Source organism: Piliocolobus tephrosceles, chromosome 1 (genome assembly GCF_002776525.5).
Source record: "Piliocolobus tephrosceles isolate RC106 chromosome 1, ASM277652v3, whole genome shotgun sequence".
NCBI classification, from domain to species: Eukaryota; Metazoa; Chordata; class Mammalia; order Primates; family Cercopithecidae; genus Piliocolobus; species Piliocolobus tephrosceles.
The window spans coordinates 96,161,645-96,184,048 of NC_045434.1; the positions used below are offsets into that span (position 1 = coordinate 96,161,645).

At 35.1% G+C, this 22,404-nt stretch overlaps 1 protein-coding gene across 1 annotated transcript; it reads right to left on the minus strand.

The window, feature by feature from the left end:
* Window positions 1-3,550: 3,550 nt before the first annotated feature.
* LOC111543917 (olfactory receptor 6K2) lies at window positions 3,551-4,663 on the minus strand. The gene has a single exon (XM_023214331.2). It carries the CDS (start codon window positions 4,620-4,622, stop codon window positions 3,654-3,656), a length of 969 nt encoding a protein of 322 aa, XP_023070099.2. The 5' UTR covers window positions 4,623-4,663; the 3' UTR covers window positions 3,551-3,653.
* Between the last annotated feature and the right edge of the window lie 17,741 nt (window positions 4,664-22,404).

The following is a 22,404-nucleotide window of genomic DNA, read 5'->3' on the forward strand; positions in this document are numbered from 1 at the left end:
TGATATGGGCTCACTAAGCAGAGATTTTGAATTTAATGTTGCAGCTCAGGGAGTAGGAAAGGGCTCTAATAGTTTGGTTGGTTGGTTGGTTGGTTGGTTGACTGGTTGAAAGATGACCCAAAAGATGACCCACCAAAAGCAGAGAAAATGCTTGAAATTGGACTGTTATTCCACAGATTCTACAGTGAAGGGAAGGAAGAGCATGTCTGGTATACAGGAGATTCTTTAGGATGTCTTTTAGTATTTCCATGCCCTGTGATTAAGACCAATAAAAAATAACACCACAATACAGAAAGGACTACTAATGACCAAGATCCTTGAGGAATTAATGTTTGGGTCACCATATCAGTTAAGAAGCTATGACCAACTGACGTGCTTGATGAAGGCAAAGTGAATACAGAATGAGTAGTAGAAGAAGGTAGTTATAAATACTAGCTATGATAACATGACTAGTTATAACAATGGAAACTATAATTATAATTGCCAGGAGTGTTTCTTCCTTATTTTGTTGTGAACGTGTTTATATATACACACACACACATATATACACACACATTAGCAAATGTGCTTTCTTCTCTTACTTTTATCTTATAAGACACATTGCTTTATATCAATATTTAATAACTGTTAATTTTACACCATAATATTTAAGTTATGAGATATTAAGAAAAAAGTAAACATCACTCAAGGACTTTATTGACTCTTCTGATCCATTGAAACCCTAAATAGAACAAAAAAGTAAAGGAAGGGTAAATTTGTTTTTGTTTTGAGACGGGATATTCTTCTCCTTCTGCCTTTGGACACAGGGTGCTCCTCATTCTCAGGCCTTTGGACTTGGACCTGAGTTTATACTATTGGCTTCCCTTATTTTCAGGCCTTCAGACTTAGGCTAAATTAAGTCACCAGTTTTCCTGGTTCTCTAGCTTATTATATGCAGCAGATCATGAAGTTCTTGATTGCCCATAAGCATATGAACCAATATTTACAACACATCTTTGTAGATAAATAGATAGACATTCTATTAGTTTGGTGTCTCCAAAGAGTGTTAGATAATACATCTCTCTATTTCTCAAGAATATAGCTAGAATATTTAAAAATGTAGCATGGTGGTTAAGAGAAATTCTTTTGAACAAGCACAGACCTGGGTTCAAATTATAACAGCCTCTTACTAAATGTGTATCCTTGGACAAAAGCTTAAGCCCTATAAGCTACATTTTCCTCCCTCTTAAAGTAGTACTGATATCAATACCTATTGCAAAGAATTTCTGTAAAGTAACATATGTGTATGTGTGTGTGTATGACAATGTCTTAAATGTGAAGAGTGCCCAATAAGTGGAAAATTGCATTAATATTATTATCAATAAATATAATTACAATTGTGAATATACTATGGTGTATTAGTCAGGGTTCTCTAAAGGGCCAGAACTAATAGGATAGATGTATTATTAAACCGTATTGATACACTATCACAAGAAGAGGTACCAAAATCGGCCATCTGCAAGCTGAGGAGCAAGGAAACCAGTCCAAGTCCCAAAGCTGAAGAAGAACTTGGAGTCTGGTATTTGAGGGCAAGAACCATCCAACACAGGAGAAAAGTGTAGGCCAGAAGAATAAACCAGTCTAGTCTTTCCACGTTCTTCTGCCAGCTTTTATTCTGACTGCACTGGCAGCTGATTAGATTGTGCCCACCCAGATTGAGGGTGGGTCTGCCTTTTCCAGTCCACTGACTCAAGTGTTAAATCTCCTTTGGCAACACCCTCACAGACACACCCAGGAACAATGCTTTGCATCCTTCAATCCAATCAAGTTGACACTCAGTATTAACCATCACATATGGTATTTTATTATTACTAGTAAAAATTTGATTAATAAATGCAGGAAATTTTAGGTAAAATAAATATATTTAAAACTATCAGGGAATAAGTTAGCAGCTTGTATCCTCTCCAGGCCAGAAGGCGTATGTTTCCTTAATCCAGTGTATTCACTAAGAGCACATTTACAAGGTAAAGGGAACATCAACACAAGATGAACTTTTTTCTGTTTTATTTTCTCTTATTTTTCCCTCAGCTTGGAATATTTTTTCATTACCTGCATGCACACACACAGAACTAGCAAAATTAATTTATGTTCGTAATTTGAAATGAAGGTATGTTTAATCACAGAAGATTTTAAAGCAGGCTAATAAAGCAATCAGATCTAAGTTGTAAGAACAGCTCAGTTTGCAGTGGGGAAAGAAGCTTGAAGTTGAGAAAGTATGCATGTAAAGCAGGTAGTGTTAGCTATATTAATTTTTAGGGATATTGATAATATTTAGGAAATGATTGTTGCAAAACTTAAAAGTGGAAAGGACAGAGAAAAAATGGTGTGACCCTTTCATATAAAGGAGCTTTATGTGTATCAGCTCTGTAACAGTATTACACTTTACAATAGCATCAATTAGTCAATAAATTATAAAAACAATGACATTTCTCATGTCATTTGAAGAAGATTAAAAATACTTGACTTAAACTACTTCTTGCATTTCTTTTTCCCTCTGTCCTCCTGTTCTTAAACTAAGTATCCCCTAAAGCCTTTCTTTTACCCAGACCTCCTGCACCCACAATCAACAGGTTTTCTCTGATTTTTCTTCTCTTCTGTATCCCAACTTTTATTTGATAGCATTACCCCTTTATATAAGGTCTCTCCTTAACTTCTGTCTTTCCATTTGATTTTAAAATGTCATAAGATTTAGGAGTAAAAGTAATGAAAAGATTGTGGCACAAAAGTGGCGAAATCACACTGATAGCTATATGATTTGTGTTGGCAGGCTAGAGAAGGGTAAAAATTTATTAACATTTGCACAGTAATAAGCTTTATCCTATCTTAGCTGAATCATGAGCCCTGGAGAAAAATCGCCTTTTATAAAGCATGTATGACATGAAGACTCAGCAAGAGAAAGAAGCATCACCAAGTTAGGATAGAAATGAGTTTGGAATCCTAAAAGCCAAAGAAGAGAGCCTGAAAGAGTTGTTGCCTAACACAACTGATCAATTGTGTAAAACAATCAGAGTGCAGCATGATGGTAGGTTGGTTTATTCATGCAACAGATAGTTTTTATGTTTATTACTTAACATGTACAATGCATTTGATCACAGTGAATGCAGCATCTGAGTTTTTTTATTTATCATGAAAAACTGATTATTTAATGAGTAACAATTAAATCACTTAGTGATCAATACTTGGATACTCAATTTAAAAATTTGAATCTTTTTTCAACTATAGAAGCTGAAGGCACCATGGATAACACTTAGTCTTATGAAGGATACTTTTTAAATGACCATGTCTTACAGACAAATATGTTAATTGCTTTAAAATTAAGGTAAATATTTATGCAGAACATTTGAACACGATGAATTTACTACGAATAACTTGAGTGGCAGAAAGTTTAATTAATAAAATCAGATTGAAAAATATGTCTAATTGAGTAAAGACTAAATAGAAGCTATTGACTTTAGCTATTACCGAATTTGTTTTTTGTTTTGTTTTGTTTTTTGGTTTTTTTTGATGAGCTTTGGGAGACCAGTTTCAATAAAAGGCTGATAGGAAAAGACAGATTGCTGAGAGCTGAAGGTGAAGAGAAACCAGCAACTATACAAGATCTCAACTAAAAGATCTTACTTGAGGTCCCTGGTCTTATGGGAAAAAAAAATCTTAGCTTGACCTATGTGCTTTTTTATAGCTTCTTTTATTTCTTTATTCCTCAGGCTATAGATAATGGGGTTGAAGAAGGGAGACAAAACTGCAAAGGCCAGAGCAATGGCTGTATCCCAGAACAAGGAGTAGGTGGCAGAGAAGCGCAGGTACATGAGAGCCACACTACCAAAAAAGAGCAAAAAGACTATGAGGTGAGAGACACACGTGGAAAATGCTTTGCGGCGGCCTCCAGCTGAACGAATACGTAGAATTACAGCCACAATACCAATGTAGGACATGAAGATGAGCATCACAGCTGTAATGATCTCCACTGCATGGATGACATCCACTACCTGAATCATGACGATGGCTCGTGTGTCTGTGCAGGCCAGGCGCAGCACTGGGAGGAAGTCACAGAAGATATGCTCAAGGTGATTCGAACCACAAAATGGCAGTGTAGACATCCAGACAATCTCAGGAAGGGGTGTGATAAAGCCACAAACACAGCAACTTAAAGTCAGTTGGGTACATAGTTTGGGTGTCATGATAGTGGGATAATGAAGCGGGCTGCAGATGGCCAGGTAGCGGTCAAAGGCCATAGCTGTCAAGAAGCACACCTCACTGATGCCGGTGGAATGGAAGAAATACATCTGTAGGAGACAACCTTTGAAGGAAATGCTCCTCCTCTTACTAAGCAGGCTAGATAACATCTTTGGAATTGTGGCTGTGGTATACCAAATCTCCAGGAAAGAAAGAGCACTGATAAAAACATACATGGGAGTGCGGAGGTGAGTATTCAACTGGACCACTGTGAGGATGACCAGGTTTCCAGCAACAATGAAAGCATAGATGAAGAGCAGTGGAACAAAGCAGACAATAGACTTAACCCAGGAATAAGGGAAAGCAGAGAAGATAAACTCCTGAGCAGTGGTTCGATTGGGGCTCTCCATCTCCAAGTTGGAAGTGAGAGTTTCAATTTCCAGTGCACTCAAGTCTTCTAGGAGGCGTCTACTATTGGATAAAGAAATACACTTACAAGAAGCCAGCCTCTGGATAGAGCCCTGTAATGGGGATAGAAAGGAAGACAAGGAAGAAGGACATGGTCCATATTCCATAGTTGCTTACGACTTAAGTAGTAGTGTGGGAAAAATCCAGTCGGAAACCACAGTCAATATTTTGGATGAGAAATTATCAAATATTAACATGCATCAGAATCACCTGGAGGGTTTGTTAAAACTCAGATTTCTGGTCCTCATACTGAGAGCTCCTTCCTAATCTGTAGTTCTGAGATAGGGCCCAAGAATTTTCATTTCTAACAAATTTTCAGGCAATGGTGGTCCTGCTGGTCAGGGTACTATATTTTAAAATGATTTTATTTAGGCAAATATAGAATTAGACAAGGTATTGAAGGAATAACAAATAATTAAGAGGATGTTCTTTTTGATATTTAAATCTTATTGATTCCCTAATAATCTCCCCACACTGTTCCAAATATTTTTTTTCAAGCTCCCAGTTTACTGGATTCTTGGCATATGATTTGACTGGCATATTTTTATGATAAAGACAAAGCCATTACTGGTGAATTCTTTCAACCCTCTTTCTCTGTCTAATAACTCTCCCTCTCTTCATATGTATGTTCTTAACCATAATTCAGAGAATATTTGGAGAAGAAAAGCTATGGCAATAATCATAAGTTATTTTACTTTCTTTTATAAGATGGTCTATTCTATCTCCTTATTTTCCCTCTCTTCTACTTCTTCTTGGTAAGGAGATCTTGAAGTAATTTATGAAAACTAACTATATTAATAAATAAATGCTTAATATGGTTGTACACTTGCTCTGGTACAATTGAATGGGGGCAGTTAGAAGGAATGGCAGAGCTGCAGTGTCCTGTAGAATACAATTTAAACTGCACATGCACACATTATAGGATATTGTCCTATTAATTTATTCTCTTTTCAGAATGTTTGTTTTACTTTATTTATCTCTTCTGCAGTCAAACATGCATGTTTCTTCTTATCTTGGAAGAAAATGCTATTTCTATTCAGATTATTTCCCTCCTTTGTAGCAATTGAATTATTTTTCTAATGTATAAAAGGTATTTATTCTATTCATTCTTCCTTGAATCTCTTTGAATAATTTATCCACCCTCAACTTCCCATCTCTCTTTTCTTAAGGTATACCAGTGACTTTCTCATTGAAATTTAATGGCCTCCCTTTGTCTTCATTGCCACTAACTTCCAAAGGTCAATTGCCCAATGTTTGAAACTCTCTCCTTTCTTTGCCTATTTGATGCCATGCTATCCTGGTTTTCCTCATTGGTTATTCAATTTTTTATATCCCAAGTGTAAACATAACACCAAATTGTGTGATCATTTTCTCTTTACTCTGTATTTCCTTTCACATAGAAGAATCTATTGTTTCAAGATCTTATTTATTCAAGATTATTTATCAATTTGTATTGGCCTTCTATTCTCGGTAGTTATTATGACTCCAGAATTCCTTGTTTTAGATATCTCTCATGAGCTCCATATTTTCTTCAGGACTCTCTTACTTAGAAACCTCACCTTGAGGTTTCTAAGTAAACCCAAAGGTACATCCTCACCTATTATAGGCTGTTACATTATGTCCCCTGAAAATTTGTAGTTTGAGTTTCTAACCTCCAGTTCCTCAGAATGTGACTATATTTGGACATACAGTATTTTAGGTAATAAAGTTCAAATGAGGAAATTAGGGTGGCCCTTAATTCAATAGGGCCAGTGTCCTTACAAGAAGAGGAAATTGGCTGGGCGCGGTGTCTCATGCCTGTAATCCCAGCACTTTGGGAGGCTGAGGCAGGGGGATTATGAGGTCAGGAGATTGAGATCATCCTGGCTAACACAGTGAAACCCCGTCTCTACTAAAAATACAAAAACAAAATTAGCCAGGCATGTTGGTGGGCGCCTGTAGTCCCAGCTATTCGGGAGGCTGAGGCGGGAGAACAACGGGAACCCGGGAGGTGGAGGTTGCTGTGAGCCGAGATTGCACTACTGCACTCCAGGCTGGGCGACAGAGCAAGACTCTGTCAAAAAAAAAAAAAAAAAAAAAAAAAAAGAGGAAATTCAGACACAGTTTCAGAGGGAGAACCGTATGAAGACTCAGTAAGAAAACAGCCACCTACAAGCCAAGAAGAGAGGAGTCAAAAGAAAGCAACCCTGCTGAAAACTCGATCTCATACTTCTAGTCTCCAGAATTGTGAGAAATTAAATTTCTGTTGTTTAAACCATTCACTGTGTAGTGCTTCTTATGGCAACCCTAGCAAACAAATACAACATCCTTACCCTCATTTCTAAACCAGTTTCTCTTGCTGACTTTTTAAATTTTTGTCCACCTAGATAACAACTTTACTCATTTTATGTCTATTATTCCTTACACTCTAAAACCAAATTAATCAAGGTCTGCACAATTTATTTATTTTTTGCTATATCACTAATATCTTTTATTTCCACTCTCTTCACCCTAATTGGATGCCTAGTCATAATGTATACACTATTGCAATGAGTTTCCAGAAGTTTCTGCATCCAGTCTTACTTTTGGCTGCCCAAGCCTCCATTCTCTAAAGGTCATCTTTGTGAAGCTAGTTTCCTCTTGTGACTCTCCTCTCATATCTATACTTAAGTATCGTTTTCTCATCATTTCCTTCATCCAAATTGTCTCTTCTTTAAAAGTGAAACAACCTCAAATCTTCTTGGGTAACTCTTTTCTAATCACTGAATCAGGAAATAATAAATTCCCTTTATTGTCTGGCATTGATAATTGTCTTGCTTTCTTTATGCTTTAGGAAATGGAAATTTATTAATAACTTCCTATTTATATTAGCTATGCATGCATTTGTTAATTGATTATATGACTAAGTCTCATCAAACTCTTATTTTTTTTACACACAAAAGTTAGCATCATCTTCCTTTAATGTGGTCCTAAAATGTATCTGTCGCTATTTTCTGCAGAAAACAAAGAGACCTTGTCTTCTTTTGCTATTGAAACTGCAAATTATCTATCCAGTTTAACAAAACTGTTATTTCAAACATGTAATATATGTTTTTCTGGTCTCTGAACATTCCCAAAAGGAATCTGTCTTTCCTCTCCTTTCCCCTACAATTTCTGAATTTCTGCTTCCATGTTTCCTAAGTTCTACATGTCTTTTCTAGTTTTAACAAGCATGTGTGTGTGCGTGTGTGTGTGTGTGTGTGTGTGTGCGAGTTCGCACATATATATATAGAGAGATGATGTGTGTATTATATATATATATATATTCCTATAAAAATGTTTTTCTTTTTAATTGCTCTTGAGTTTTTACATACTCATCTGATTTTTCTGTAAATATTGATGTCTCTAAAAGTAGCCACCACATCTAACTATGGCCCTCAGAACAGGGTTTTACAAATTGAATCGGCTACGAATTCAAGCAGGTGTCTTCTGAGCAGACCCAGACCTAATTCTCTAATCTTTTGAAGAGATGCAATTATGACACAGAAATGATGAGTAAGATTTTAACCAAGAAGAAACACATTCAACTTTACCTATTGAACACTATCTCCATACAAAACTGAGTAATAGTAAGTCTAGTGCAAATGTCAATGACATTAAATGACCAACAGATAACTGGAAATCTCACCTGATTACTGTAACATTTATTCCTGAGATATATCAGAAGTTAATCACAATGCTTATTTGTGGTCTTAAATAAGCAGGGTCTGTCTGACAGTCCACAAGTGATACGGATAAGAAGAGTTGAAGGTCCTTTGAGCTTTGACCCTGTTTGAATCCCACCCATTCTCTAGGATATTTAGTAACTGAAATCTTTACACTTTGTACTAACGTGCCCTGTAATACTTTTTCCTAAGTCCTCCTCACTCAAAACCTTCCCAACAGCTATTCTGAATATGTATAGGCCTATTTGGACATCAGTTTTTACACAGTTGTGTTATTCTTCCTCTAGTTATCTCTTATTCCCCAAAATGAGTTCATTCACTGACCTTACTGCTGTTCCGTTCTGGAGTTAAAATAAACATGGATGAAGAGTATTTTTTCTTCCCTTATATGGGGCATATAGAGCTACTAAGACAAACTTTCTTTGCTCTTCTATCATGTTTGTACCTTGAGTCCCTCAAGATGAATTTCCCTTATTCAGTGATACATAGATCTGACTCTTTCTATAGAATTATTCTCTTTCTCTCTCATTCCTTCTCCTCTCTGTCTTTGTCTCCTTCTATCTCTCTTTCCCTCTGTATGTGTGTAGGTGAGTATCTTTTCCTAAGCATTACTAGAATGAGAAAATAGACTCTCCTGGGAATTCTACATGATGACTCAAGATTTGAGAGGAAAACAACGATCCCTATAATGGCTCCAATTAGGTAAAGCAGTTTAGGCTGGTAATTAGGGAAACCCTAGTCCCAGGGAACTCCAACTCACAGAGCTGTAGGCATCAGAATAAATGTTCTTTTTAAAAACTTCTTTTTTTCTGTGGCACTTTTTGTTGGATTGAATTTTTAATGAATCAAAATGCTAAAATCCAAGACCCAGAGTTGAGGGATGTTCATACAGTAGAGGGAAGGAGATAATGAAAGGAGGGAGCTAGACTTACATCCTGTTTGTTTCCAGGACATTCTCCCCACCTTAGAAAAAAGAGTTGGTCTTCCACATCTTCCATCTACTAGTTCCTGTTGAAATTTGGGGCCAATATTTTATCTAATAGTGTTGATTTTCTCTTGTTTTACTTTCTTTATGCACAGACGTCAGAGACATTTCTAGGCAGAGAAACAATAGTCAGGGAAGTTTCCCAAGGTTAAAGCAAATTAAGAGCATTGTGTGCTAGTTCTATGCTAGTCCTATCAAAATTGTTTCCACTTTCCTTCATTTATTCATGAAAATTTTGAGAATAAAAAGATTAATATGATATGATTTCCTTTATAGTAAAATCAATATCTAATATAAAACATAGAAATCCTGACAAATTTGTATTTTGCAAAATGTTAATCTCCCAAGTAGATATCAAAACAAAGTGCTGGAAGGGGGCAATTAATTCTCCCTCATGAATTCAAAGGAGGCTTGACCAAAAATAACTACATCTGAAAGAACATTGCTAAGATCCCTGACTTGGAAATGGTGAGATGAAGATCCAGTTTCAGCTCTGTTCAACTCCCAAAGAACACTTGTGTAGGTAAGGATCAGAAGAATGAAAAGCAGAAGGTGTGCCTGCAGGCACTGGTGTCAGTAGGGTGTGTGCTCCCTTCCTATGTGCTGCAGAGCTGTCTCTGCGTAGGTGCTGTCTTAGGAAATCAGGATCTGACAGACAGATCTTAACTTTCATTTTAGGAAGCAAGGTCCCTGTTTCCTTTTCTAGCTCTTCTCTCTCTATTGACTTTTAACACTGTTTAGAGGTTTGTTTTATAAAATTCACGAAGTCGAGGTCCTAAAGTGCTGGGTTTGTTCACTTTTAATCAGAAATATCTGTTATTAAAACCAAACAAACACACACACAATTATGTTCAGGAATACGACTCTTCCTATGCTTTCCTCCTGTTAGTTTTTTTTTTTTTTTTTTTTTTTTTTTTAATGTGTGTTTTGGATGGGAAAGGGAAAAGTAAATGGGTAAATTTCTGCGAATTTTCAGACTTGAGATGAAGAGGGTTCTATCAACATAATGAAGACAGCAATGCAATGAATGAACCAAGAGGGTCTGTCTGACAGTCCACAAGTGATACGGATAAGAAGAGTTGAAGATCAAAGACCGGTGGTTACAGATCCCTTCAGAAAGCGTTGTTTGCTGACTGAAAGAAAACTAGGCAAGCTAGGTCGTTATAAAGATGACCTTAATAATAAAAGATAACATCTATTAAACACTTACTCTGGGTCAGGAACTACATGTACTATGTAAATTCATTGAAGAACTATGATTATGCCAATTTTACAAATGAGAATATTGTGGTATAGAGAGGTTAAGAATCCTTCCTAGGGTCACACAACTAAGAAGCGTTACAATTAGAGTTCTACTTTAGAAGTTTAATGTCAAAGCCTCTGCTGTACTTTACTGTCCTTGTCTCTGTTATTTGAATTGCGTCTTTTTTAACAGAAGAGTGGCTACTGGGCTAAACCAGTTGCTTTAGCTCTGTGCTCCAAGTCATAGAGAATGTTTCAAGAAGACCTACTCTCTGTCCCATGAGGGAGAAATGATTAACTACTTTCTCTAACCTGAAGAATGGTAATAAGAAGTATCTCACTTTTTCTGGAATTTTAATAGCATTGGATAAAAAAAGAATAAAATATGGGGTGCTCAGTAATCTGGAAAATAGCAGAGTGGTCCTATGAAAGTAGGCAAATGTGGAGACTCTGGTAGGCCTTACGGTCCTTTCATTGTAATTGCTAACACTGTTTAAAATATGTCTCTGGAGAAAACTTGACATGAATTTAACTTACAGGTTATAAAGATAATAGCATAGACTATTCTTGTCTATTAGACGAGCTTTTAACATCTATGAGTAAAACACTTTAAAATAGTTTCACTTTTTTTTATAACCTACTTTATCATTTTCTAATATATTAATCTTATGTGAGCACGTGGCTATTCAATAGAATAGAATTTTTCAGGGGGCTGTCCAAAGTGCTAATCTCATTCTAGCTTTTAGGGAAGATATAGTAATAAAAGATGCAATTGCATATTAAAAGTCTTAAAATGTTTTTACAATGAAAGATGTGTTTTAAAACCTAGAAGTAATGACTTTTATTTAGTTACCTATTCCTGAGTATAAATGTGCTTGAATAGACTTTTCATTATATTTTTATGGTTTGCATAACTGATTTATAAGAGTTATATTTTTTGTATAAATTCTAATCACATATATTAATTATTTGACAAAAAAATTTAAATTGAATTGCTTCATTTTTTGAGTATCCTTATGGACATACAGATTTTATAAGCTTATTTTTAATTGAAACATCTATGTTTCCATTGGATTTATTACTTTATGTTTTGTTCCAGAGTTTTTTAAATGTAACCATCCTTTGAGCCTTCAAGACAGTACATTCTCTTCTTAAATTTATCCTGCCCTGTGATATGGAGTAAGTTCTTTTTCAAAAAGTTCCAGTTTCCTTGTTAAAAATAACTGTTAGAAACTCAAATGAACATTTTAGGAAAATAAATGGCTTTTTTTTTTTTTTTTTTTGTCCTTCGAGTATTATTTCATATGAGAATAGACAGTTAGAAATTTATTTTTCTAAAATTATGTTTCACACTGACAACTTCAACTGGATGCTAACGTTGTTTTTCAACATACTATGGTTTAGTAATTCTGTAATTAAACTGTATTTTACACTTATATCAGATTAGGCATGCTCTTAGCTTATTCAATTCCTAATTTGAAAAACTATTCTCCTGGACTTTTCCTTATGGTTACACAGTAAATCTCTAAGTTTCAGGCATCACATCCACATTCAAGGCAAAATGTGTGCTTGGGAGGCAAACAGCAAAAGCTATCCCGAAAACCCTAGTAGATTTCTGCCTGTATCACAATGGGAAGAACTCATTTACAAAGGTGGACAAAGAGTAATTGGTTTGAATATGGTTTTTGGACCAGACAATTGAGCCTATTTTTTTAGATTTAGAATTTAAAGATCTGTATAATTTTAAGTATTAAATTTGTTTTATGAGACTCTATAAACATTAGTTTTTAACATGGTAGCACATTTAGTTGAAAATATATGATTACATTTAATTCTGTTATTATTATAGGTTACAGAGCCAGATAATGGTAGCCTTCAAGTTGTTTATAAGACAGGTATAGGAAATGTATATAATTTCAGCCATTTTAGATTTATTTTTAAAGTTCAATATTTTAATAAATTATAATGTCATGTATAAGTATTGTTTAAATTGTGAATAATTATAACAGAACAAAATATGTGGCTATTTTTGAATGAATTGAAATTCATAAAATAAAGAGTTCAATGGAAAAAAATTGGCAACAAATGTTAAAGAAGTTAACAACAACAAGCTGCAATTGGCTATTAGATACATATCAGTTTATTGTACTCTGGTAATTTTCAAATATAAGCATATATGTATTTTTTGCTTAATTAGATTGACAATGAATACAAGGAATGACATACACTACGTGGGATAATGTGTTGAAATAGTAACTTCCAACGAATGATGCTGGATATATAGTGTTTTAAAATATTTGGAATGGTGGTTTGTCATTATTTACTCAATTATTAATCTTGAATAGTATTGGATACTGTAGTTATACTTCTAAGAATTGATCTCACAATCATATTACAGTATTTGAATTTATATATAAGGCTTCACTGTAGCCCCATTTAAAATTAGAAGTATTTGAAAACAATCTAAATTTCCATCCATAGGAATGAAATAAATAACATAAAGTTCATGCAGACATAACACAGAATATTATGCTGCAGCTATTTTATAGGGAAATAATAGATTTGTATGCTGTGACTATAAAAATAGAGTCATAAATATTGGAAAGATATAAACACATTGTCAACTCAGCAAATATCAAAACACTCATTTCATGTGTTTTTTGAAAAAGACATGTTTACATCTGAATTTATATGGAAATTTATTCTTTTTTGTGCTATCATGTACTAGATATTATTTATTCTTTCCATTTTTTATGCCCATTAAATATCCCCACTTGCCCTCCAACCTCTCCAATTCCCTTCCCAGTCTCCGGTAACCATTATTTTACTGTCTCTGTGAATTCAATTGTTTTTATTTTTAGCTTCAGATGACAGAATCTCATTCTTTTTTATGGCTAAATAGTACTCCATTCCATATATTTTATATATTTCCCTTTAATTCTACTTACCCTCATTTTTTTCCCATACATTATTTAAACTAACTTGATAAATGTTTTCTCTATGTATTCTTATAAAACATGTACTTTTGGTTCATACACATGTACTTTTTATTGATGTAAACTGTGCTGATTTCATTGTGTTGCTTATTTTTACCTTTTAGTATTATTCACAGGAATTATTTTTGTTTCTTTGTGTTCAATAGCTCATAATATTTAACACCTGCATGATTCTCTGAACTATTCATTTGGCATATATTAAGTATCTGTTTTCTCCATAATAAGCTCTAGATTGCCTCCAACTACCTAACATTCTGAACAACTTCTTCATGTATGTCAGCTTTTAAACATGTGTAAAAAAGCCTTTGAGAAATATTCCTAGGAGCAGGATTATTAAAACCAAGGATACACTTGAACTTCATTTCTACCAGATTTTTCTCTAAAATGACCACAACAGTTTACATTCTTATCAGCTGTGCATGTATTTCTTTGTCTCTTCATCTTCTCTAACACTTGGCCTCAATAAAGATTTTAAGCATCTCTTCATGTATTTACTAGACTTTAGAGTTTATCTGCCTTTAAATTGTTTGTCTATATCATTTCCAAATTTCTTTTAAGTTTTCTTTATTTTCTCACTTCTTTAAGGAGGCCATATTTTTTTCATAAAAGTACAATAAATTTTCCATCCAAAACAAACTAAATAAATGTGACCTAAGAGGTGGTATTTTGATTTCAGACAAAGATACACTGGCCAACTTACCTAACAGAGCAGTATCCTTTTTATTATTTTATTTATTTTTTCTAATTATATTTTAAGTTCTAGGGTACATGTGCACAACGTGCAGGTTTGTTACATATGCATACATGTGCCACGTTGGTGTGCTGCACCCATTAACTCGTCATTTACGTTAGGTATATCTCCTAATGCTATACCTCCCCCTTCACCCCATCCCATGACAAGCCCCACTGTATGATGTTCCCCTTCTCATTGTTCAATTCCCACCCGTTCTCATTGTTCAATTCCCACCTGTGAGTGAGAACATGCGATGTTTGGGTTTTTGTCCTTGTGATAGTTTGGTGAGAATGATGGTTTCCAGCTGCATCCATGTCCCTACAAAAGACATCAATTCATCCTTTTTTATGGCTGCATAGTATTCCATGGTGTATATGTGCCACATTTTCTTAATCCAATCTGTCATCGATGGACATTTGGGTTGGTACCAAGTCTTTGCTATTGTGAATAGTGCCGCAGTAAACATACGTGTGCATGTGTCTTTATAGCAGCATGATTTATAATCCTTTGGGTATATACTCAGTAATGGGATGGCTCGGTCAAATGGTATTTCTAGTTCTTGATCCTTGAGGAATCGCCACACTGTCTTCCACAGTGGTTGAACTAGTTTACAGTCCCATCAACAGTGTAAAAGTGTTCCTATTTCTCCACATCCTCTCCAGCACCTGTTGTTTCCTCACTTTTTAATGATTGCCATTCTAACTGGTGTGACATGTTATCTCATTGTGCTTTTGATTTGCATTTCTCTGATGGCCAATGATGATGAGCATTTTTTCATGTGTCTGTTGGCTGCATAAATGTCTTCTTTTGAGAAGTGTCTGTTCACATCCTTTGCTCACTTTTTGATGGGGGTGTTTTTCTCTTGTAAGTTAGTTTGAGTTCTTTGTAGATTCTGGATATTAGCCCTTTGTCAGATGAGTAGATTGCAAAAATTTTCTCCCATTCTGTAGGTTGCCTGTTCACTCTGATGGTAGTTTCTTTTGCTGTGCAGAAGCTCTTTAGTTTAATTAGATCCCATTTGTCAATTTCGGCTTTTGTTGTCATTGTTTTTGGTGTTCTAGATATGAAGTTCTTGCCCATGCCAATGCCCTGAACGGTATTGCTTAGTTTTTCTTCTAGGGTTTTTATGGTTTTAGGTCTAACATTTAAGTCTTTAATCCATCTTGAATTAATTTTTGTATAAAGTGTAAGGAAGGGATCCAGTTTCAGCTTCCTACTTATGGCTAGCCAGTTTTTCCAGCACCATTTATTAAATAGGGAATCCTTTCCCTATTTCTTGTTTTTGTCAGGTTTGTCAAAGATAAGATGGTGGTAGATATGTGGTGTTATTTCTGAGGACTCTATTCTGTTCCATTGGTCTATATCTCTGTTTTGGTACCAGTACCATGCTGTTTTGGTTACTGTAGCCTTGTAGTATAGTTTGAAGTCAGGTAGCATGATGTCTCCAGCTTTGTTCTTCGTCCCTGTTTGCAGATGACATGATTGTATATTTAGAAAACCCCATCCTCTCAGCCCAAAATCTCCTTAAGCTGATAAGCAACTTCAGCAAAGTCTCAGGATACAAAATCAATGTGCAGAAATCACAAGCATTCTTATACACCAATAATAGACAAACAGAGAGCCAAATCATGAGTGAACTCCCATTCACAATTGCTTCTAAGAGAATAAAATACCTAGGAATCCAACTTACAAGGGATGTGAACGACCTCTTCAAAGAGAACTACAAACCACTGTTCAACGAAATAAAAGAGAACACAAACAAATGGAAGAACATTCCATGCTCATGGATAGGAAGAATCAATATCATGAAAATGGCCCTACTGCCCAAGGTAATTTATAGATTCAATGCCATCCCCATCAAGCTACCGATGACTTTCTTCACAGAATTGGAAAAAGCTACTTTAAAGTTCACATGGCACCAAAAAGGAGCGTGCATTGCCAAGACAATCCTAAGTCAAAATAACAGAGCAGTTTCTAGTTATAGAATATCGTCTAGGATACTTCTGAATTTTGTGCTATGTTTGGACTAACCCAAAACGTTTTGCTTACACATGTATGGTAAGCAATAAGGATAAACTAAAATGTTCTATAATTCTTCCATCTCTTGTACATATTTTTTAATTCGGCATTGCATGAAGAGCTTTTGGATTTAGTTTTTATTTTATTTTAAAGGACTTTTTAAATGCCCTAACTTTATTTTGAAGCACAGATCAAGTAAAGATGATCATGAACCACAAAAATGATGAAGAAAATATTACAAAAAGGAGAATGCAACTTTCAAAGACTGACTCCCTTGTATCTCTTCACAGCCCAGCACTCAGTCTCAACTCTTCAGCACCTGCTCTATTTATAAATAAGCTAAAATATCTTCAAGGGTAAAAACTCTTTATCATATAAATGAGCAGAGTGTTTGGTTAAATAACAACACATTTGACACAGATAGTGTTTCTGAAAATGATAGAATTGTTTTAAAAATTAACTAACAATACAATTCAAAAGTATATACAACCCAATAGAATATCTTAAGATTCAGATAATAAGTATTATATATTAAATTTATGCAATCTCAGAATGGTACGTTGTCAAATGAAGTATACACACAACCAAGTATAGTAACTTATCAAGTGTTTTACACATGGGTGCTAAAACAACAATTAATTAGCTTTGTGCTAGTAAATCTGTAAGTCAGAGGCAACAGGATAAGATAGGCTAGACCTCGGGCTCTAGTCTCTGGGTTCTGGACCCCAGGGACCAGGCTTCAGGCAGGTTGGGTTCAGGTGAGCTTTACATGTTCTCATTATCCGAACCAGTGGCTCTCTGGGCATGGCTTCATATGGGTTTAGTGTTGAAAGGGAAGGAGCTACCTAACTCAAGCTTGATGTGGTTTGGTTGTGTCCCCACCCAAAATCTTATCTTGAATTATAACCCCCAGTGTCTATGGGGATTAAATGCTCATAGTGTTTCTATCTGTAATATCTCCAAACAGTTTTTAATCTTATTTTATTCAGCTCCCTCATTATTTTCAGTGAAAAGTTAGGTCTACTACAAGCTATTTTATTTTGGTTAGAAGCATACATGGTTGTCTGATTTTGTTTTAAGGTGATTTTTTTATTGCTAACTGTTGCAGCACTTCGGTTTTATCCTCAGTTGGCTATGCCTTCTCTTTCTGGAACACCTATTTCATTTATATTGCATTTCTAGGATTTAGTTTTTCTGTCATCAATCTGGATAGGGCACTTTACTTATTATTTTTTGAGCTTTACAATACTTTCTGAAGTCAAAATTCTAACTCTCTAGTTTAGTTTTCTGGAGTATTCCATTTTCTTCTTCTTCCATTGCATTTTTATATTCTGTAACATTTTTTATTATCACTAACTTTGCCATCACAAACTAATTTATTTCATGTATTAATAGTAAAATTTCTCTATGATTTCATTACATATTTAAAATCATTTTTGTGACTCTTGCTTAGGGTGATTAATGGCTAAAGATTTGGTATTATTAACAGAACATATTCATTTTAGAAATTACATTAGCCTGTGTCTAAAGTTGCATCATGTACCTGAAAATGCACTTTTAATGTAGCTTTCATACACACACACACACGCACACACACACACACAAATCTCCAAATGACACATGCTAAATACACAAACGCACACATACAGGTATATACAAAGCATTTGGGAAGGTGTTTAGGGGACAGAAATACCCTCAAAACAAGCAAAAAGAATATATAAACATTAAAACCTGATAGATAACTTCTTTTTAAAATCATGTTTTCAATTGATCATGATAAAGAGTTGTAGATCTTAATCTCTTGATGAAAAATGTTTCAAGAATTTTATGCAATATAGTATAAAAGTATATACAACCCAATGGAATATCTTAAGATTCAGATAATAAGTACTATACATTAAATTTATGCAATCTCAGAATGGTACATTGTCAAATGAAGTACATACGCAACGGAGCATAGTAATTTATCATGTGTTTTACACATGGGTACTAAAATAACAATTAGCTTTGTGCTAGTAAGTCTGTAAGTCAGAGGCAACAGGATAAGATAAGCTAGACTTCAGGCTCTAATCTCTGGGTTCTGGACCCCAGGCACCAGGATTTAGGCAGGTTGGGTTCAGGTGAGCTTTACATGTTTTAATGTTTTAACATTTTTCAAACTAATGTTTGCTGGTTAGAAATATAGTGTGTTGAGCATTTTTTCATGTGTCTGTTGGATGTGTGAATGTCTTCTTTTGAGAAATGTCTGTTCTTATCCTTTGCCCACTTTTTGATGGAGTTGTTTGTTTTTTTCTTGTAAATTTGTTTGAGTTCTTTGTAGGTTCTGGATATTAGCCCTTTGTCAGATGAGTAGATTGCAAAAATTTTCTCCCATTCTGTAGGTTGCCTGTTCACTCTGATGGAAGTTTCTTTTGCTGTGCAGAAGCTCTTTAGTTTAATTAGATCCCATTTGTCAATTTTGGCTTTTGCTGCCGTTGCTTTTGGTGTTTTAGACATGAAGTCCTTGCCCATGCCTATGTCCTGAATGGTACTACCTAGGTTTTCTTCTAGGGTTTTTATGGTATTAGGTCTAACATTTAAGTCTTTAATCCATCTGGAATTAATCTTCGTATAAGGAGTAAGGAAAGGATCCAGTTTCAGCTTTCTATTTATGGCTAGCCAATTTTCCCAGCACCATTTATTAAATAGGGAATCCTTTCCCCATTTCTTGTTTCTCTCAGGTTTATCAAAGATCAGATGGCTGTAGATGTGTGGTATTATTTCTGAGGACTCTGTTCTGTTCCATTGGTCTATATCTCTGTTTTGGTACCAGTACCATGCTGTTTTGGTTACTGTAGCCTTGTAGTATAGTTTGAAGTCAGGTAGCATGATGCCTCCAGCTTTGTTCTTTTGACTTAGGATTGTCTTGGCAATGCGGGCTCTTTTTTGGTTCCATATGAACTTTAAAGCAGTTTTTTCCAATTCTGTGAAGAAACTCATTGGTAGCTTGATGGGGATGGCATTGAATCTATAAATAACCTTGGGCAGTATGGCCATTTTCACAATATTGATTCTTCCCATCCATGAGTATGGTATGTTCTTCCATTTGTTTGTGTCCTCTTTGATTTCACTGAGCAGTGGTTTGTAATTCTCCTTGAAGAGGTCCTTTACATCCCTTGTAAGTTGGATTCCTAGGTATTTTATTCTCTTTGAAGCAATTGTGAATGGAAGTTCATTCCTGATTTGGCTCTCTGCTTGTCTGTTACTGGTGTATAAGAATGCTTGTGATTTTTGCACATGAATTTTGTATCCTGAGACTTTGCTGAAGTTGCTTATCAGCTTAAGGAGATTTTGGGCTGAGAGGATGGGGTTTTCTAAATATACAATCATGTCATCTGCAAACAGGGACAATTTGACTTCTTTTTTTCCTAACTGAATACCCTTTATTTCTTTCTCTTGCCTGATTGCCCTAGACAGAACTTCCAACACTATGTTGAATAGGAGTGGTGAGAGAAATGCAAATCAAAACTACAATGAGATACCATCTCACACCAGTTAGAATGACAATCATTAAAAAGTCAGGAAACAACAGGTGCTAGAGAGGATGTGGAGAAATAGGAACACTTTTACACTGTTGGTGGGATTGTAAACTAGTTCAACCATTATGGAAAACAGTCTGGCGATTCCTCAAGGATCTAGAACTAGATGTACCATATGACCCAGCCATCTCATTACTGGGTATATACCCAAAGGATCATAAATCCTGCTACTATAAAGACACATGCGGTATGTTTATAGTGGCACTATTCACAATAGCAAAGACTTGGAATCAACCCAAATGTCCATCAGTGACAGGCTGGATTAAGAAAATGTGGCACATATACACCATGGAATACTATGCAGCCATAAAAATGGATGAATTTGTGTCCTTTATATGGACATGGATGCAGCTGGAAACCATCATTCTTAGCAAACTATCACAAGAACAGAAAACCAAACACTGCATGTTCTCACTTATAGGCGGGAACTGAACAATGAGATCACTTGGACTCGAGAAGGGGAACATCACACACCGGGGCCTATCATGGGGAGGGGGGACGGGGGAGGGATTGTAATGGGAGTTATACCTGATGTAAATGACGAGTTGATGGGTGTTGACGAGTTGATGGGTGCAGCACACCAACATGGCACAAGTATACATATGTAACAAACCTGCACGTTATGCACATGTACCCTAGAACTTAAAGTATAAGAATGAATAAATAAATAAATAAATAAATAAATAAATAAATAAATAAAGTGTGTTGTGCACATGAATTCTCCTTGGTTTTCTCCTTTTGGTTTGCTTTACAATCTTTTAAACAATGCAGATATAATGGATTTACCTTTTTATAGATAATTAGGATTTTCAGGGACAAGTTACCCTTGAGTTGGTCTTCTAATCATATACTGAGAGGTTAGATCATGAAGTAAGCAAGCACCTCTCTGGCTCATGAATATGCTTTTGAGAGGAGAAAGCACAAATTGCTACAGCCTCCCTCTTTTGGGGTCTGTTTAAAGAACTGAACTAATGAGGGCATCCCTAAGGTCACTGTAAATGCTGATGGTTTTTATTCACATATATAGCAATATCACCTCCAAAACAATATTTTTAATTAGGCTAATTTTCTGTTTGATAATTCTTATAGAAGAAGAACTATTCTGGTTGAATTATATAAGACATTGTGAATACCTCCTGTAACATCTTTTAGTCACAGAAGGGAAAGAAACAAGTTTCTTCTCCTTCCTCTCTCCCTCCTACTTTCTCTCTCTCTCTCTGGGCTAAATTGCATAGATACTATGTATGCAGGTACTTGTGAGAACAGTTCCTAAAGGTGTCCACTGGGGTAGAAGTTGCACTCTGTGGTCTTTCTGTGGATTCTCCAGCACCCCTGGTCCATCCTCTTCTTCAACTCATATTTCTGGAAACTTGGGAATGATAATATAGCAGGTTCAAATTCCCATGAGAAAATAATATGTGTTCTGAGGAGGCCACCGTGAAGCCATGAACTGTAACCTTTAGTCAAGTACAAGTCTTTTGGTGTAAGTTCATGTTTTCTTTATTTATGATTAATATGAACCATGTTTAAAATGATTGGGAAGGAAACAGGTTAAAATGTCATATAGAATTGAAAGGCCATCTCCCCTTTCTCAGCTGCTTTTAACAGCAGTTTTTTTTTTTTAATTTATTGGTTTCCTTGTTAGATTAGAGCTCTAATTCATTTAGAAAATGTATAATATAGTCAAATTATATTATGAAGAATCACCAATGTGCATGTTTTTCTCTGTTGGCTATGGCAACCCAAACTAGAACTTTTGAAGTTAGGGTAGCCCATCTTTACATAGCATGTGATCCACCAGCTGAAGACTAGGGAACAAATATTTAGGTGAGCAACTTCGTCACCTAATATGCTAGAAATATTTCAGATATTCATAAATTTCCACCTCTCCATCCCTAGCCATTCAAGTTGTTCTCAGTTTGGAATTTCCAACACCTCCTGAAAAGATTACTTCAAATTGTCTTCTAAATAGGCCCTTCCCTTGCCTCTATAGAATCCCTTTGAATTTTATTTTATCTGCACTATGTCTTCAGAAAACCATTTAGATTTTGTCTATTGAAGTCACTCTTTTCTGTTAGTCAGGATTTATATAGGTTTTTCAGGGTTTTTTAGGGGAAGTAATGTGATACATGTTGGAAAGGGTTGTTTTATGTCTTCTCTCTTTGTGTTCACATGTTAATATGACCTCTGCTGGACCACTCAATAAAAAATGAGAATCATTATTATCTTTCTGGGTTTAAAGCCTTTAAGAAGTTAATATAATCTAAGGTTTGGCCATTTTATCGGATTGCTAAAGAAGAAAATTTAAATGTGAGATAAAATCACTGTCTTCATTTCAAAATTTTACTGTATTTTTTAAAGATAATTGTAATAATTGTGTATAAGTAATTATAGAAAATTAAATGAAGGCAATGTTAGTAAATATGGAAAGAAGAGGAAAGTTTTTAAATTTATTAGTCACAAAGTTAAATGAATCATATGTTTTTGA

Excerpts from the sequence above, each read along its gene's own strand:
- LOC111543917 (XM_023214331.2), bottom strand. The coding sequence starts at position 4,622 with ATGGAGAGCCCCAATCGAACCACTGCTCAGGAGTTTATCTTCTCTGCT.